The following is an 18,746-nucleotide window of genomic DNA, read 5'->3' as shown; positions in this document are numbered from 1 at the left end:
AATATTCCAATGTGTTTGGGTCCAGAATTTCTCTTTTGGCAGTTACAGCCAATATTCTGTGTATTATGGCAGTGTCTCAGGTCCCCAGGTGTTAATCAGGAGAGCCCTGGGCATGATTTTTTACAAACTCAGAACAAAACCCCCCAAAAAAGGAGATTATTTATGTTTCCTGACATTCCACAATCAGTTCTTCTTGCTGGCTCCAAAAGCCAACAAGATGTGTTTACATGCTGTAAAAGAGATTTTCTTTTGCTTTCCAGATTTTTTAGCGTTCTTGGCAGATGATAACTAATTGCTGGTTCTTTTCTTTATGGAAATTGCCACTTGAAAAAAACCTCACTATAAATTCCCTAACAATGAGCACCTCTTTTTTTCTCACGTCTTATCATCTCTAAAAAACACAGAGTGAAGAAGTCACTGCAGTCTCTTTAAACTACTGCTGAAAAAAATTAGGTTGGTCAGGAATTTTTCTTTAGATTTCTTCATGCTCCAAACAAAAAGCTAATAAAATTTTTTTTTTCCTGCATTTCTTTAATTTTTCTGAGCTTTCAGAAGATTTTGTTTTGCAGGATTTCTCGTAAAAGTTGAAACTTTTTTTTTTAAATTATTAATTTTTTCATTGCTAGCAGAACCGGAAGAAAAATAAAAATCACTTTTTCTATGAGAACGTATTTTGAAGTCTGAAGCAACTCTGTAAACTCCTGTGGAGTTTTAACTCCATTTATAAATAAGGAGGATGATGTAAGCAACCCCATTTGGAATCAGAGATGAAAAGAGAGGGAAAGGGGCTCATCAAAGGTCCCCCAGAAAAGCTGGGGTGCAGCCCAACCACCGATTGCATGGCTGTGATCAGCCTTGCCCCAGAGTCAGCTCCAGCCCCACTTTCTGCCCCTTCCCAGGGAGCTGCCAGCACATCCAGGCTGTCAGAGCTGCACCGTTCCCTTGCTGCTGGACCCGGGGCTGAGCTACAGGTGAAACTGTTATTTCTTAAACAGAGCTGCCGAAAAGGTGAGGGCAGGAGAGCCTCTCCTCTCCTCTCCTCTCCTCTCCTCTCCTCTCCTCTCCTCTCCTCTCCTCTCCTCTCCTCTCCTCTCCTCTCCTCTCCTCTCCTCTCCTCTCCTCTCCTCTCCTCTCCTCTCCTCTCCTCTCCTCTCCTCTCCTCTCCTCTCCTCTCCTCTCCTCTCCTCTCCTCTCCTCTCCTCTCCTCTCCTCTCCTCTCCTCTCCTCTCCTCTCCTCTCCTCTCTTATAGTGACCATCGCTATTTTGGCTTCTTGGTTTGTTGTTGTTTTTTAAAGGAGCTGAAGGGAGGATGTGTTAGAAAGCAAAAAATAACAGGGAAAGAGGTAGGAAATGAGGAGGTTGCTTGTGTAGCACGTACAGAGCTACTTTGAACAATTCTGAGGCATCTAAATATCACAAGCACGATCCCTGCTGTGGGCAGCTGGATCTGCGAGTGCTTTGCCCGAGGGTGTCAAATCAAATATCCACTGCTGGTTGGTACAGTACAGCACTTCCCCCTGGGGATTCAGGGTGGAGAAAGAGGGAAGGAAAAGAAAGAAAAAGGGAAAAAAAGGTTTAAACACAACAAATGGAGAAAAACTGAAACACTGTCTGATATGGCTTTTGTCATCATGTTTGTTAGGAGCAGTGTGGGAGAGAGGAGATGGGAAAGGAGAAGAACAGAGGCAGACAGGTTAATGCTGAGCCTTGTAAGACTTACCTGGAATCGTCTCATATCTCTTGGGTTTCCTGCTGTTTTCAAGCAATTCTGATTGCACTTGAGAAAAAATTTTAGGAAGAATCTGGAAAGAGAAAGAACCAGATCACTTCTGTTAACCACAGCAAGAGGTGTTGTTATATTCTGGTTTAAAATGTACATGAAGTGGTTTGCATCATAGTGGATCTTACAGGACTGCAAGAATTTATCAAAACACAAACAAGCCAAACTCTAATAAATGGAATTTGCAAAAAAGAACAGGTAAAGTATAACCAGTGTGACTGAAATCCACCGTGGTATAAGTGAACATCATTCCTCTGATCTACACCCACTCCCTCTCCACAGGTTTGACCACACAATTTTAGTCTCTTTCTTATCTCTCCCTCGCATTCAAGGTGTTTCTTTGGCTGTCTGGAGGGACTTCCCATGAAACAATATAGAAGGATAATGGTATTGTGGAGACCACAAAACCAACAGGGCAACCCCGAGGCAGATAAGCCTTGGAATGTATGAAAAACCCAGGAGCAAACACAGCTCAGAGAAGAATCTGATGAGGATTCATCCTGATGATGTTTTTTTCTGCTGAAGATTCCTGTCACAAAAGCAGAGGAACAGAACTGCCAAAAGCCCAGATTGTTCCTACCTAGATTTGGAGGGAGGAGAAGGAAAACACGAGCTCAAGTGAAACATGACAGCTCAGGCTGTCCGAGCAGATAAACCCATTAATATCCCACAAAGTTCTCGTGCCAATTATTTTTGCTCTGTCACATACACCCATCTTCATATGGTTTATTATTCTGTAGAGTTTAGCTTGTCATGTACCCAGGTTGAATCTCCAGCCTGTTTGGTGACTCACCCAACACTGCATGGAGATTTTAGAGATTTTAGAGTTTAGAGAAATATTAAGCAGGAATTTTTCCCTAAGCTATTCCACCAAATTTTGTCTCACATCCACGGAGGAAAGGATTCACCCCTTTGTTTTCTGATTGAATCTGGATATTTCAGAGGTGAAGAAATTGTGTGAAAAGCTACAGTTGTTGGAACAAACAAGTCTTCAAAATTTAGGCATAAGCAAGAAATATTTTGGCATCCTCTGTTGCAAGTGAAAATATTCTCCGTGATTCTTTCTGTTTCTATTTGTCAGACAAGATGGGTTTAACCGCAACAATTATAATTAAAAAAATAAATCAAAGACTTTGAGATAGATTTAGAAGGAAAAATAGTCATATACAAGAAAAAATAAATAGTTGAAGAATTGATTTTGAATACAAAGAACAAGTTATTTATTTATTTCTCTTGCTGAGTGCTTGCCTTTAAAAAAAAATAAATCTGCTTTTGCAGTAAGTTAAAGTCCCAGGTGAGCCAGGCCTATTTCCCTTTCTGTTACTATGACAACGATTTTTTACCGCAGTCCCTAAGTCCCTTCAGAACTCACACATTCATGCCTTGAATTAGAACTTTAAAGGAGAAAGATGGATATTTCCTGGGTTTACCAACAACACCCTCCAAACCAGCCCCAGCACAAGACAATAACACAGAAATCTGCTCCCCTTGTTAGTGCCACTTTCTCTGCACTACTCCCACCACAAGATTTCTCCTCCATCTGCCCAAAATACAAAGAAAAAGCCACGGGTTGGATCCATTTGTGTGTTGCTTGAACAAACCAAACCCCTCTGCAAACCTCACCCACAAAAAAGACACAGATTGTACCATGTAAAACCACTGCCCAAAACCCACCCTGGCCAGGGACCCTTTTCAATTAAAATGTCCTCTTTTTTTACTATTATTCCCTTTAATATCTTACAAATATATTAGATATTTTTAAAATGTTTATTTTCTCAAGGTGAGACTGTTATTTTCTCCACATTTCCTTCTCATTTCAGGTCTCCCTTCAGCAGGACATTGAGGTTCAGCAGGACAAAGGTGTCCGTGCTCAGCTCTCACAGGGCAACTTCTGCCAACAGAGCCCTGGGCACCTCCGTGGCTTCCAAACTAAAAATCCTACAGAATTTCATGCCTTGGGAGCAGCACTGAATATATTTTATTAAATAAGTCCTGTCAAGTCCATGCTAAAACCTGCGACCTCTTTTATACAAAAGATTTGGTGAGATTTTATCCATAAAAACGTTTTCAGAAGGAAAAATCCCCTGCACACTGGCACTCTCAGAGACTAACAGGATAATGTGAGGCATAAATGTTACTCACAAATACTCCTTTTTCTCTTTCCCTCTTCTTAGAGATATAAAAAAGAATATTTGCAGGTATATAAACAGCTTATAGATGTGCCTGTGCAAAGGAAAACTCCAGAACAAAACCAAACTATAAAATGAACCAAGACAAGGAACTTTTACGTGAAAATCAATGAGCTTCTGGCTGATGATTCTGCAGGAAAACCACCAAAAAAAATTTCACAAATTGTTACTTCTAAGGAAATATAAAATAAATTAAGCAGGAATATGGCCAGCTTATTTTTTAATTTTTTGAATGCTTGCATCCCTTTTGATAGAGATGAGAAAAATGATTAACACGAACCAAAGAACGAAGAAAATGAGCAGGGAAAAGTGGGAGAGAACTTGCTGTGTCAGCTGGGCTGATTTTGGGAAGAGGACAGATCCTGGGGGACTGTGAGTGACACAGCCCCTAAAAGGCAGATACAGAGAGGCAAAAATTCCAAATGTGCATTTAACAGCATCCACGAGCAAACTCTGCAGCACGGCGTGGCAAGGAACAAAAATCCCTTTTTTCTGCTAAATGCCTACAGAAAATCAGGGTTCAGACCCCCAGCAAACACCAACCAGCAGCACACTTGAAAATGAAGCTGGATTCCAATTAAATCCGGGCTGATTTGTGCTGAGGGGGGCAATGGCCATTAAAAACCCACAGAAACAAAACTTGCCCGGTCCCTGAGCTGCCGCAGCGCTGAGGTTCCCAATCCTCCCCGACTGCTCTGCACCAAACACATCCCAGCCACGGAGCCTGGCAGGCTCAGCCTGGACCCTGAACCCCAGCAGGCTGGGGATGCCACTGAGGGCTCCTAGAGGTGCTTTGGCTTTATGGAATTGATGAACAGCTCAAAATGCTGACAGTTTTGCTGCTTTAAGACATCACAAAATTCAGAAAGGGCTGGGTTTTCTTTTAGTACTTAAACATCGTGGCAGAATTTATATTTATTTTGCTAAGTTGTTTGTTGGACATCGCTAGATATGCTGCACTATGACAATTTCCCTCTTATCACCCCAAAATTTAGATTTAATTTCATTCAGCTGCCCACACAAGGATTTTTCTCCTTTTTTCTTTTTTTTTTCCCAGTTGAACCACACCTTTCTTTTTCTCTTTTTCAGAGTTCCTCCAGTCGAACTGAGCTGCAAGTGGGCATCTGTATGAAGTATTTGGAAGGTTGTTGTATATACATATATACACATATATACCCATATACATATATATGTGTGTTTGTGCATGTATAAATGTGGGGGTTTTTTTTAAGATGTTGCATCTGGGAAAGGCATTAATATTTATTGCAGCATTAGAATAAAAATGACTTGGGGGGGAGCAAACAGGAGGGAAGGTTTAGCTCTAAATGAAGCTGATTTAGGGGTAACAGGAGAATTGCAGAAAGATTTTATTAATTTCTCTAAATGAGACACTTTAGCCAGTTTTTGGCCTTAACCTATATATACATGAAAAAAAAAAATTTAAAAACAGAATTATAAAAAAATAGCTGATTTGGATGTTTCTGGCCAATCTTTAGCCTTGCTAAGGACAGAATTAGGTGGGAGTTTAGCAGGTGACTCTGGCTCCAGGCAAGCAAAGGGACCTTGGCCATGCTCTCACTATTTCAGGGTGGTGGGGGAAAATCTAAACACATTTCAATAACTACCCCTGAAAACTCTGGCATTGCTATAGAAAAGTAGATTGACTTAATGCACAGACATAAAATGAATTCAGATATAAGTTCAGACTTCTGTTCCTGTCATGTCTCTCTTGTCGTTGACCTCCCTGGGTACAGACTGAGGCACTTGAGAGGTCTCCAAAATGCCACCTGAACTCTGCCTCCCTCTTTTTAGAGCTATTTTAAAAGTTACTGCTCCTCCTGCTGGGAGCTCCCACCAAGCCCAGGAGCTCAGCTGAGGAGTGGTGGAGCTGCCCCTTTTCCACTCCAGGACAAAGTCAGCTGTGTTATCTTGACTGTATTTTAGCAATACCTTGAGCAATCCTTGGTGGGGAGCGCCAGGAGAACTCTGACCACAGCTGAGGGGTGCGTGGGCATGGAGAAAGGGTGAGGGCAAATGAAGCCAGGTCTTGCATCAGTTAAATTGTTTCCAAAGCAGGTTTTGACCCACAGTCCCATCTTGGCTGTCTATGCCCAAATAATCAGGTTCTGTACCTGGCTAGGACTGGAACCTGTGTTCCACACCTGTGAGGATGTTTATCCACCCCAGATGAGTGGGAAGAATCAAATTGACCTTAATCAAATCCTGCTGGAGTCAGAAAAATCCTCCTGGTGACTTTGGCAGGACTAGGCAGAAGCCCTAAAGCTCAGTCCCACATGCAGCAGAAGGTGTAATTTTAAAAAAATAAATCAATCCATTAATAATTTTTATCCCCCATCCACCTTTTATGCTTCATTAAAATAGAGGTACAGGATCAAGAGGTCCAACATTGGCTGTATGTTGGGAACAGCCTCTAGATACACCTAAAATTCTGGACATAACTAAAAATTCTCCCTTGTAAAACAAATACTTCTGGGTTTTTGGGGTTGCTGTGGAATCTGGAGTTGTGGCCTCAGTCATTTTTTGGCATGAGAACACGCCTACCATCTAGGATAATTCTGAATTTGCCTGCCAGCAAATCCTGTTATCCCAAAACCGAATGAAAATATAAAGATACAGTGCAATTCTGCTTAAATAATTCAGTGCCTCCAAAACGTCACAAAGAGAACAAAGAAAAACCAGAAGTTACTATGAGTATCAGTGTAACAATATTAAATTAAAATATCCTGTGAACTGCAAAGTGTTATTATTGCAGTGAGAGCCTGACTCCAACTCCATCAGAACAAGGGAATTCTGGATCAGGTCAGATCCTCCCCTCGGGTCACCTGTGTGTGTCTTGGCATGGCAACCTCTGAGAAAAGTGTGACAAGAAACCCTGCCCAGAGCCCCACACAACTTCAAATTCCTTCCTTTCCAAGGGCCAGATTTGCAGGTCGCTGTTTCAAATCAATTAATTGCATTTATTTGATATCACCATCCTGATTTTAATGAATATCACAGTGGAAGACTTCTTTGTAATCGGAATATTTATCTCTGGAGTAATTTTGATCTATTCTGTCAGGGTGTGTTGTTAGGGAGCTGATGAGAAAATTTCCCATTTTTTTGCAGGAATTACAGTCAGTGTGGGATCAGGCAGTGCACAAAGGCACTTTAAATGAATGTACACCTTCCACTGTGTGAGAAACGAGTGGGGTTATTGCAGTGAGCCAGAGTATTTATATGATACTCCACAAACAGCAGCTAATTAATCTTCACAAAACTCCTGTGCATAAAGTGTGAACCCAGTTTAACAAACGTGAAAACCAACATATGTAGGTCAGGAGACTTTTCTGAGTCTGTCAGAGATTTGCTGGGAGAGAAGGGAGCAGGAGTCGGATGATGAGATCCCAAGCCTAGGCCAGGAGAAGAGGAGTTGGCTGCTCATTTGTCACTTGGGGTTTTTTAATAGAAAGACTCCAGTTGCACAGAAAAAACAACAAACCAACCAACCAAAAAAAAAAAAAAAAAACCCAACTAAAAACACACACACAAAAAACCCAAACAAAACAAATGAAAAAAACCAACCAACCAAACCAGAAAGCAGATTAGCACTATGCCTGTTATTCCTACACCCAACAGAAACCTCATTCCCTGATGGGACAAACCAGAAACACTTCTCCATCCTCTTGCCTTGATTCAAAGTAATTTCTTCAGTCTGGTTAGACTTTTTTCTAAGTGACTTTTCTTGCAGTCACTCACTCCAATTTAGATTTTAGGTTTAAAGTTTAAGTTTTGATGTGGGAATATTATCTAGGATCTAAGCCCTGAAATGCCACCTGGGGGAAGGCAGAAGTGTCTGATTTCCTGTGGCCCTGAGCTCAAAAAGCCAATGTTGGAGATAGGTGTGAAAAAGGAACAAAAACAGGGTTAGGGAGTCAGCTAAGGGAGTCCAAGAGATCTGACCAACTTAAAAAACAACCTTAAAGCTGCAGCATGGCAGAGTCCATCTTAAATCTTAAAATTATTTTTTTTTTGCTATGCCAAGGTGTCCTGCTCACACTTGGGTGGGTAACACTCTCTGCAATGGATTAAAGAAGACATGGGGTGAAAATATCCTGTATTTCAGATGGAGCAAGAGAGAACATTGTACACAAGTCCACAACAATGGATCCATGTCCAAGTTCCAGTCCTTCTCCTCAGCCACAAAACAATTCCTCCTCAAATATCCCCTCTCTCTGCAGCCTGGAACAACATATTTCTCTCCACCCTTTATCTAGTAGGTTTGTTGTGTTTTTTTAGAAAAAGCTTAGTTTCAAACCAAAAATAACTGAATGTAAACCTGCAATGTGTCACCCAACCTCTAAATGCGTCAGAAAACTTGATTTGTTTTTCCTGTGGATTTTCTATACATTTTGCAATTTTCATCTCTGAAGCAGATTGTGTCCCTCTCATCCAAAGCCAGGACACACTGCCACAACTAAATTCACACTCTTTGGGGTAAATAAATGCTTCTTCTGCTGCAAAATGATCCCATTTTTAAGGAACAAGGGCTGGGGGAGAGTGCCGTGCCAGGTACCCAGGCAGTCATTTCTCACTGCTCAATGTATTTCTTTCCCATGCCCACATTTGCTAGGGGGAAAAAACCCAAAATCTCCAAGGAAAACCTCCTTGTTTGTGCACTCTGATGAAAACCTGACACCATTAATGAAAATAATAATTGAACTCTATGGGCTCGAATTGAAAATGAAACACAACACTAACAGCGTGTTTGTAATTGCAATTGTTCTCCAAAAAGTCTTTGGAGGACTCTTTGCAATTCGAGCAGTTTCCCCTTTATCCTTTGGGCTTTCCCCTTTCCTCCCACACCAAAACTTTCCAGTAACTTCCAAGACAATGGGTAAAAGCTTATTTATCCTGTAAGATTCATACTATTCATGCCATTTGGCACGGGCCCAAATGCCAGAGCATAATCAAAAGTCAATAGGCAGGGAGGTAATAGAGGAGAGGATTGGGCTGACGGGCTGCTGAAAGGGACCTTCAGATAATGCTCCCTGGTTTATTACAGTGTCTGTGGGCTCCAACTGTGCTGGGCACAGCCCAGCCACGCTGTGAAATTGTTATTGAGGAGGGGAGGCACAAAGGACAGCAGGGAGGAAAGGCTTCTGTGCATCACAGGGATGGGGAAGTCGAGGCACAGGGAAATTCAGAGCCTGTCCCATTGCACAGAACCAGTGGCTTTTCCAGGCAACAGCCACATCCCATTCCTGCAAGTCCTGCTTGGGATTTTACTGGTTCTTTTTAATAGTGACACGAATTTCATAGAGCTCACTGCCTCCACACAAAACACCCAGCAGGATTTGGAAAGCATGGCCAAATTCTTGTTCTTTACACTCCTGTCAGCATCAGCAGCACACACAAGATTTGGAGCTGGGCCGTGTCACCAAACACAGGCCCAAGGACACTGCAGTCCTGCTTAAATCCAGTCATTTTTGGTATCACTTCATCCTCAGAGCTCTGCACAGGTGCAAATTTATCTCCAGATCTACTTTGCAAACCCTGCAGATCCCAGAAAGGCTGACAGAGGTGTCAAATGAGCACAGACCCCAATCTCCATTCTTTTTTTTCCATACCAAGAGAAACCTGCAGTTCCTTTCTCCTGTGGCTCTTCCATCCTCCCAGCCCATGTCTCTCCAAAACCTCAGTCTGCTGAGCCATGCTAGGCTGAGCAGTGAGCACCAATTACACCAGTGGCCTCTCTCTGCTGGCTCTGCTGGTTTTTACTGTTGCTGCCAGATGGCAGAGCCCAGCACACAAAAACTCCCCACCCTGCAGTTCATGCAGAACTTGGAAATAACTTCCCAGAGACTCCAGGAGATCACAGAACTGCACTGATGTGAACATTAGGGATGGAAGCAAGGTTGGGATCCCATTTTACACCTGCCAGGGTGGATATCACTCAGGTCAGAGCTCTCACTCATTTGTGAAGGCTCTGTCCCCAAACTGGGTTTGTGTGGAATAAACGTGCATTCATTTGCTAAAGAGGCAGATTTACATCCCAGCAGCTCAGGACCCAGGCACATTCTGCCTCCTCCCTTCTCCAGGGCTATTCAGAGGGTAGATCTGCACCTATTGTACTTCTGGGTCTAGGCACAGATGACCTTGAAGCCGAGCACTGGTGTAACATTATATTCCTATGACAGATTTATGGATTGGCAGATAGGGGTGCATTCAGCGCATTCCTTCCCTAAGACAGGACAGCATCCAATGTTTGTTAGCATCATTAAACTAAAACTGACTTTTCACCTGCTCCCATACCATATGCAGCTGCAAATTTTTAAATTAAACTATGAAGCCATGCATAAATTTACATATATTACAGACTAGCCTCTCCATTTAACATGCAAATGTACTCCAATGTTTCAGAACACCTTCTGTCGCTAATTAATTTGCTGAATTATAATTAGACTAATCCTGCATAATTAATAAGCACAGATTTTTTTTTAATTTCTAAGCAGCTTGATGAGATCATTCACTTCCTTCTATAAACTGCTAAGTAACTGTTAAAAAAAATCTGGAAAGAACATATGTGAAAAGGTATGTTTGATGTCGCATACAAATTCAAACTAGCGGGCAGGCTTCAAGAAAGTCAAGATTAATAGAGGTGTGTGCTTGAAGAGACCGTCAGCACAATATTTTCAGGGGCATGGACCAAGATTTTCTGTGTCTGTTTTATTCCTTTTTTTTTTTCCTTTTACCCCCTCAGACCTTCCAAGATCACGGAGTGAGCAGGGCAGGATGACAGAGCCTCGTGTAGGATCTGAGGCCACCCCACGCTGGCTCTCAACCCCTCACCCTGGACATGCTGGGTGTGGATCAGCTCCTTTGATGGGATTTGGAATTGTTTTCATCCCGGCTGCCAAAACCAACCGAGAGCGTTTTAGAGAAACAATTAAGTGCTATTAGCACTGGATTCACTCTCTGCTGATTAAAATGAAGGGTTGTGTTTTCATGTTGGAGAGCTGGGCTGCAGAGAAGGGCACGTGCCAGAGCAGGTTTAAATGGGCTGGGTTAGAGGCCACAAACTGATGTGCAAAGAATCCTTGTGCCTAAAACAGCCCAGTCTTAAGATCTGAAATACATCTTCCTAAAATAATCATGCAGGGAAAGAGGGAGATCCAAAACAACACAGAATACTGTGCAAACAAGGGTGCTGACAATAATATGAGTCTTTTATTTACATACACTGTCCCTGTATTTATTTACCTACTTTGGGATGTAGTATTTCAGCTCTACTGCTCCTTGTTTTGTCTTCCCCTCAATCCTCCTCAAATTCAGCATCACCAACATCACCCTGTGTTTGCCTCAATTGTGAGTAAGCAAAATCTGTGACAAGACCTCCTGATTCCCAACAAAGGAAGCAAGAAAAAAATTAATTATTATCTGAGGAAATTGCTGAACCACTTCAAGGCTTTGAGTGTGGCTTGTCTGCTCCAAACAATGCATGTAACATCCTCATCAGGCACTTCTGCCTGAAGTTTCTGTTATTTTTTATTAACTTGGACAAGTGCCCTTTTTCAGATAAATATATCATTTAAATAGACCTGGGTTCTGCATAAACAGAAAACATAAAAGCTTAAACAGGACAAGTTCTTGGCACTGTGTGCCAACCAAGCCTCTTTCTAGCATTTCCTACTGGACAGTCCATAGGAAATCACTCTTTTTTAAAACTAAAAATCAAACCAAATAACTTTTTGGCCCAAGGAAGACAGGAAATTATTCTGCTGTGCTTGAACTCATCAGAACCTCCTCAGAGCAGAGAGGTGCTTTGAATGGCATGTGTTGAACAAAAGTCTCTCTTTGGGGGAAGAAACATCACCTTGAAATTAAAAATACAGAAAAATTGCACTCTTGGAATCCTGTCCACTCCCAAAGCACAGCAATATCATGAAATCACCGTGGGACTGAAGGACTGAACATGGAACAGCTCTAACAACTCTGTGTTGTAAATTTACAGACAGCCTCAATAGATGTTGTTTTCTTAATAGCCACTGGACACATCAGCAGATGACAAAGGAACTTAAAGGGGAACAAAGAAAACATCTCTGCCTCATCCATCTCCATTTTTTATCTTCCAATATCCCAACTCAGCAGACAGAAAAGATGTAATGAGTTATATATTAAAAAAAATCAGGATTAGGCCTGTATTTTTTCCCTCCATGTTTCTGCCTGCACTTATTGTTTTTTTTAAACCATGGATGAATTGGCCCAAAGATGCACAGGTCCCATGGCTGGGGCAGAAATAGAATCTGTATCTCCAGAGCCATGGTTCTGTACATGAGCAAGTCCCTGACATTCTTTAAAGCTCTTCCAGTTTTGTCAGGAAAAGAGATTTTTGCAGCCTCAGCATGAGGCCAACCCTAAATATCAACACCCACATCTTTCAGATTTCTGATGTCCAGGGCTTCCCACCATTTCCCAGCTCTTTGGCCATGGAATCTGCCACAGCTGAAATGATTTTTCACTTTTTTGTTGTTTCAACTCCTGAAGATTGTGTTGTGCACATCTGCCTGTGTATGGAGATGCAATTTAGCTTTAAAGATAAAAATTCTGAACTCTGAACCCCACCTTTTCCTATATTGTAACATATATCCTCAGAAATCCACTTGTTTTCCAGAGACTTAGTATTTTAGACATATATGCACCATCTTGAGTTTATGAGGAACAAGAAAATATCTTACATGCTGTAAAAGAATTAGTTCATTTAAAGTGATCCCACCCTGTACTGCAATCATTTCATTCATCCCTGGGTACTGGCTTCCAAATTTAATTAACCTTTTCAGTACCCTTTGATGTACCACATACAGAGACCAAAAAGCAGCAGGATTTGGGGTACAAACTCTGTTAACTGGCAAACAGGTGATGTATAAGTGAAGAGAGCTGATGTGTTCTTTTCAAGATCATAATATGGGGCTGCAGAAAAAGGGCAGGAGGTTGTGGGAAGGACCAGGACAAGCTCTAAAGCAGGTTTAATGCAAGAAGAGCAAATACAATGCCAAGGCTCCAAAACAGCCCAAGTATTCCTGAAATTCATCACCAAAACCACACTCCTTAGAGGTGCTTTAAATTGGGCACCCAGAACTCCCAGCAAGGTAAAATCCAAGCACTGGGGCAGTTCCTTTGCTGGAAACTCCTGGCTGCAGGAAGTTATTTTGCCCCTGGTCAACACCTTATGCTACAGGAGAAATTGCTTCCCTTCTATCCCTCTCCCTCACGTGTGCCCACACACCCCCACACACCCCACATTGTGCAGTGATGTTAACAGCAGAGAAAAATTGCTGCCTGACCTTCCCAGTGATCAATTGACACCTGGAGCATGAGGTTGCTTTCATTTGGGTGAGGATTTGTGGCACTTAATCCCACATGGCTGCAGAGAGTGCAGAACCTGATGCTCACCTGGGCTCACCTGTGCAGAGCTGCCTTTAGCAGGACACAGAATTCTGCTGAGGGAGCTGCTCCTCCAGCACAGGCTTTGTGGGGAAGGTCTCAGCTTTGATTTCCCCCTTGATCAGCCCAGCATACCTGTGTGTATATTCATGAAGTTTTTGTGTTCAGCTACAGAGCCTTTCCCTCTGGCTGGAGCCAGGAGCACTCCCAGGGCTGCTGGAGAGACCCTAAATTAACAGTTGGTAATTTCAGCTCCTGACCTTCCATCCACTGAAAGTGCACATGCACTTTTCTTGCACCAAATGCAAAAATATCTCATTACTGGGCCCCTTTTCCACGGCGTTACAGACCTGGATTTGGACTCAAAATATCCAAAGGGGGCTACAAAGATGGGAAAGGGTCTGGAGGGGCCACAGGAGGAGCAGCTGAGGGCATTGGACTGTTCAGCTGGAGAAGAGGAGGCTGAGGGGAGACTCATCAGGGTCTGCAGCTCCTCTCTGTTCTCTGTGACAGGGACAGGAGCCAGGGACGGCTGGGGCTGTGCCAGGGAGGGAATGGCTGGGGATCAGGGAAAGGCTGGATTTTGGGAAAGGCTCTTCCCCCAGAGGGTGCTGGCACTGCCCAGCCTCCCCAGGGAATGGGCACGGCCCCGAGGCTGCCAGAGCTCCAGGAGGGTTTGGACACTGCTCCAGGGGTGCCCAGGGTGGGATTCTGGGGTGTGTGCAGGGCCTGGGTTGGATCAGTGATCCCAGTGGGTCCCTTCCAGCCCAGGACATTCCATGATTCTGCATCTCCTCCAGGGGAGTTGCAGGAGGCTGAACACTGTGGGTAGTTTGGGACAGGTTGAGTGACCAAGCTTTCTACTCCCACCCAGTTTCTGATCACACAGCTCCATCCAGTGATGGACAAAGACCCCAAGGCCCCAACAGCCTCCCAAAGTCACCAAGAGCTGGTCATTCCCACAGGGGTTGTTTGGGGTTGGTTTTAATTCCATTAAGGGAAGACTTCTGCAAGACTCTGCTTTATGAGCAGACTAATGAGCTCGTGTGAGGGCTCCAGATGTTTCCAAACCTTCACTCATTTCAAATCCTGATATTTCTCCCCAGTCTGTGGAGATCCCAGAGACTGAGGTTGGTGCTGAAGGAGGCATTGCAAAAGTCAGAGATGAGGCTCTGTCAAGAGTCTGGCAGTGCCAAAGCTGGACACAAACCCACACTTAACTGAGCTTGAAAGACTTCTCAGGGAGAAAAGCCAACCTCCTTTATCTCTCAGAGATGTCCAACAAATTTCTGTGCACATGTGCTACATGTTTTATGTGCAGGCACACACACATCCAGGAGAGCACAGATTGCCAGCCAACAGTTGGCTTCTTGATTGGAAAATCCTCCTGTTTGGATGCCTTAAATAACAAGGTACTGGTCCAGATGCATCATCACAACGTGCTCTCCACTGAAAAAAGGTCTCTTGGCAGTTCCCAACTTGAGGACTTCCTGCCCACATCCCTGGTGTGACAAGAGCCTGATGTGTGCAGTGAATTTTGGATTTTTTTTTCCTTCCCAAGTTCTACTGCAGCCATAATTCCTGGAGAAAAGTTTTCGAGTGCCTGAAACATTTGCTGGATGTTTTCTTCATTTATTGAATCCAGATGTTTACATTTTAAATAATTGAGAAGCTGCTATGGTAAATAGACATCAAGGAGGGCTAATGGGAGCCGCGCTGTCGTTAGGGAGAACTTGTAGGATGAGACACTGGATAAGGACTCAGTCCCTGCCCTGTCAGGATGGCTTAGGGGAAGGAAGGAGTGCAGCTTGTTGGAAAACATTAAATCAGTGCAATCCCTGACACTCAGAGAGATGCTGAGCAAGGTTTGACACAAACTGCACAGAACTTGTAAGGGAAAATAGATCCTGGGCTTTGCCATTGTGGAAGCTTCTGTTTCTTTATATGGTTTGCTTTAAAAAAAAAAAAAATTAAAAAGGGTAATATTCCCATTTCTCCACCATGTAGACCCTCTCACTAAGCTCACAGAACAGCAAGGGAGGTTTCTGAGGCTCCCAAATGAAACATTGCAGTTGTTGCTTGACTAAAGCCTAAGTAGGGTTGCTTTGATTTGAGGTTTAAGGACTGACAGTGAAACTTTCAGTCTGAGGAAAAGGGGGTTCTATTCAAAGCATTGGAATTTGCCGTTCTATTTTTTTCCTCCATTTTTAAACTCTTGTTTTGTTTCAGTTTGAACCTCCTAAAAACCAACGTTAACCTCACTGAAGTCAAGTCAGTATAAGAAGAAGTAACACAATGTGCAGGTCTGAAGTAGCCTTGATAAATTGATTTTAAAAATCACTTCCTAAATTCTACTGCTGTAACTGAGAATGGTGACAGCCTTGTGATGATTGAACTTTCTACTATTTCTTACAGGCTTTTTCCCAGATTTTCTCAAATACTCTCAGCTATGTAAAGTCACACAGAAATTGTTAAGTTATAACTATTTGGAGCAGGTAAATTCTTTTCTCCATGAAATCAGCTCCTGTCTATTCCCTCTTCACTCCATTGCACAACTGAGGTTTCCCCCAAAATGCAGAAAGATTTCAATGACTCCACATCATGATGTAATCCCTTGTAAAGGCTCCTTCGGAGCTGTTAGGAAGTATCTCCTGGAATATCTGTGGAACAGCAATTTTACAGGAGTTATGGTCTACTGGGCCTAAAATCCATCTGAAAAGAAGCCAGCAGGAGAGGGGAAAATGCTCCATAAAAGACCAGAAGATTTTCAAAGGTGTTTTTTGCTACCAAGAAAATGAACTCTGCGAGGTTACTTCACACCTAAGTGTACAATTCCAGCTCTAGTGAAAGCTGTGGACTCAAAGAGCCCCAGAACCCCAGCCTGAGCTGGGTCAGCACTGGCACTGCCCAGAGATGCTTCTGAAGGGTCTCCATAGGAAGTTGTGAATCACTTTTTAGTAGGACAATTACAGCAACATTTGCCTTGTCAGACCTTACATCCAAAAATTCAGTTCAACACAGAGATTTAGGGTTAGGTGATTTTAAGTGATAACAGACATTAATTATGGCAAAATGTGTTTTCTTGGGGACCCACAACCAAAAGCTTATATCTCTTTCTAGAAGATGAGGATTTAGTATAGATGAACTAAAAGATTTGCATGTCTTAATACTTGTCCTACAAGGATGTGCCACAGCTCTGAAGCTCTTGGGGTTTAAATCTATTGATCACACTCATAAGAAATCATCAAACCAAGGAATGCCAAGGCAGAAACCCTGATATCTGCCAGGACACTTAAAAATTTTTAGACAAATAATCAGTTCCTCTAATAATAGATCCCAAATCCCTCCCTTCTCCAGTCCTCTTTTTCCTCTCTACCTTCCACCAAAAAAAAAAAAAAATTGAACAGTTTCAGTCTAAATTCTGGTTTTGTAATAATTCAGTGAATGCCAACATAATTTTTTGTTGCTTAATTAGACTACCAATTTGGAGGACAGCTTAGGAAAACATTCACTACAATTCTTGAAATGAGGCATTAGAAACCATTTAATCTGTCCTACATAATTACTTTGTACTTACCCATTAGCAAGTAAAATATTAGGGGAAAAGTGTCTTTTACACACAACAGAGCATTTCTTTCTAATAAAATAAAAGCCTGCTCATTTTCTTTCTGTGTTGAGTAAGCTCATATTCCTGAGCACCTGAGCAAAAATAATAGGGCAGTTATTATGCTTGGTACTGTTTGTGCTGGAGCTTAGAAAAGGACAAAACTCTGGAAAAAGGCGGAATTGTTTTTCTGTGTGGCTTTTCCTCTCCCATTCCCTGCCATAGTTTGGTTTGGCTCCCTGTGGCTGTGACTGCCTGGGCTGGCCACGCTTGGGGACTTGTGAACATCTTTCCCTCTCAGTGACAGGAATGATTTTTACTAAAAGACTCTCCAAAACCTTTAAAGAGGGATCAGGGCCTCGCTGTCCCAGCAGTTATAATAGAGCAGGAGGCAGAACAGTCCCTTTCCTGAGCCTCTAAGGATGCAGCAATGAGGGGAAATCGCCTTCAAACCTTGCTTGGATCCAGCAGTTTTGTTTTACCGATGACCGCTCCCACCTCAGAGTGTCTGAAGTGGGAGGTGAAGCTGACAATAAGAAATGATTCAAAACTCTGACTCTCCTGGTTAATAAACCCTCCTGCTTTCTCAGAACCACCCCTCCCACCGTGAGCATTTTGTTCCTTTTCTGGGTAGGAGAGTGATTTTCATTTTCCTGGAGCATCCTGTGGGGAACTCCCTGCTCAGGCTAAACTTTGGGCTAAATGTTTCAAACTGCCTGTCTCAGCCTTGGTGTCAACCTACCCATTGAATTCCCATCCCATTGCACTACCCACTGAATTCCCATCCCATTGCACTACCCATTGAATTCCCATCCCATTGCACTACCCACTGAATTCCCATCCCATTGCACTACCCACTGAATTACCATCCCATTGAATTCCCATCCCATTGCACTACCCATTGAATTCCCATCCCATTGCACTACCCATTGAATTACCATCCCAGTGGTGTTGGTTTTGTTTTTCTCATAGCTGTTTACAAGAACAAATCCTGCTCTGACAAACACAACTCCAAACACTCCAGCTCCATTTCTTACTAAAAGTTAGCAGGAATTCTGTGATGATTAAGACTTAATATTTTACTGCAGCCAGACTCATACTTGCACACATAGGATCACCCCAAACTTTGCTCTGCATCACATTATCCCCATTAATCACAGCAAAATCATAGATCTGACCATGGAACAGCAGCAGACAGAAGAAAATAGAATGGCATTTATGATTCAGAGACCTTGTAACAGGAATTTTTGACAAAGCCCTACCCAGACCAGGATGGTCCAGCAGCCCTCAGAACTTCCTTGGGGACAGCAAAGTTTGTGCTGTTATTGCCCTTCCATGTGCATTTTATGGTCAAAGAGTTACTGCCCACTGATACCCACCAAACCTTGCCCTCTTTGGCCAAGCTGAACTTCTGAACAGGCAGAAAGTCATCCTACAATGGGGGAAGAAGGAGATAAAACTTGGGCAAGTGGCAGGTAACAACCATCACTTTCACTACAGACCAAGAACTGCCACCTCAGGGGAGAAATGTACCAGTCTGCAGAATACTCCTGATGAAAGCACACCAATAAATGCATGGGAGGGCATTGTGGGGGTTTTAGGTCCTGTGACAGACTGTACACACATGAGTGAGATGCTGGAGATGGCTCATAAAGCACTGAACCATGCTCTGCTTACCACTGCTTGTCAGGAGTGTCATGAGCTCAGAGCTTCCCTTTCATTTACAGTTCA

General features: G+C 42.9%; 1 protein-coding gene across 6 annotated transcripts in view; it reads right to left on the bottom strand.

Annotated features, from left to right (window-relative positions):
- Positions 1–18,746, bottom strand: part of EBF2 (EBF transcription factor 2) — a 122,392-nt gene that overhangs the window by 30,668 nt on the left and 72,978 nt on the right. For all 6 annotated transcript variants that reach the window (XM_036396659.1, XM_036396662.1, XM_036396665.1 and 3 more), the window contains one exon: positions 1,722–1,803. In XM_036396659.1, coding sequence (XP_036252552.1) covers positions 1,722–1,803 — 82 coding nt within the window. The remainder of the gene's footprint in view (positions 1–1,721; positions 1,804–18,746) is intronic.

Source organism: Molothrus ater, chromosome 28 (genome assembly GCF_012460135.2).
Source record: "Molothrus ater isolate BHLD 08-10-18 breed brown headed cowbird chromosome 28, BPBGC_Mater_1.1, whole genome shotgun sequence".
NCBI classification, from domain to species: domain Eukaryota; kingdom Metazoa; phylum Chordata; class Aves; order Passeriformes; family Icteridae; genus Molothrus; species Molothrus ater.
Note: the sequence above shows the minus strand (reverse complement) of the source record. Positions and strands in the feature narration are given on the sequence as shown.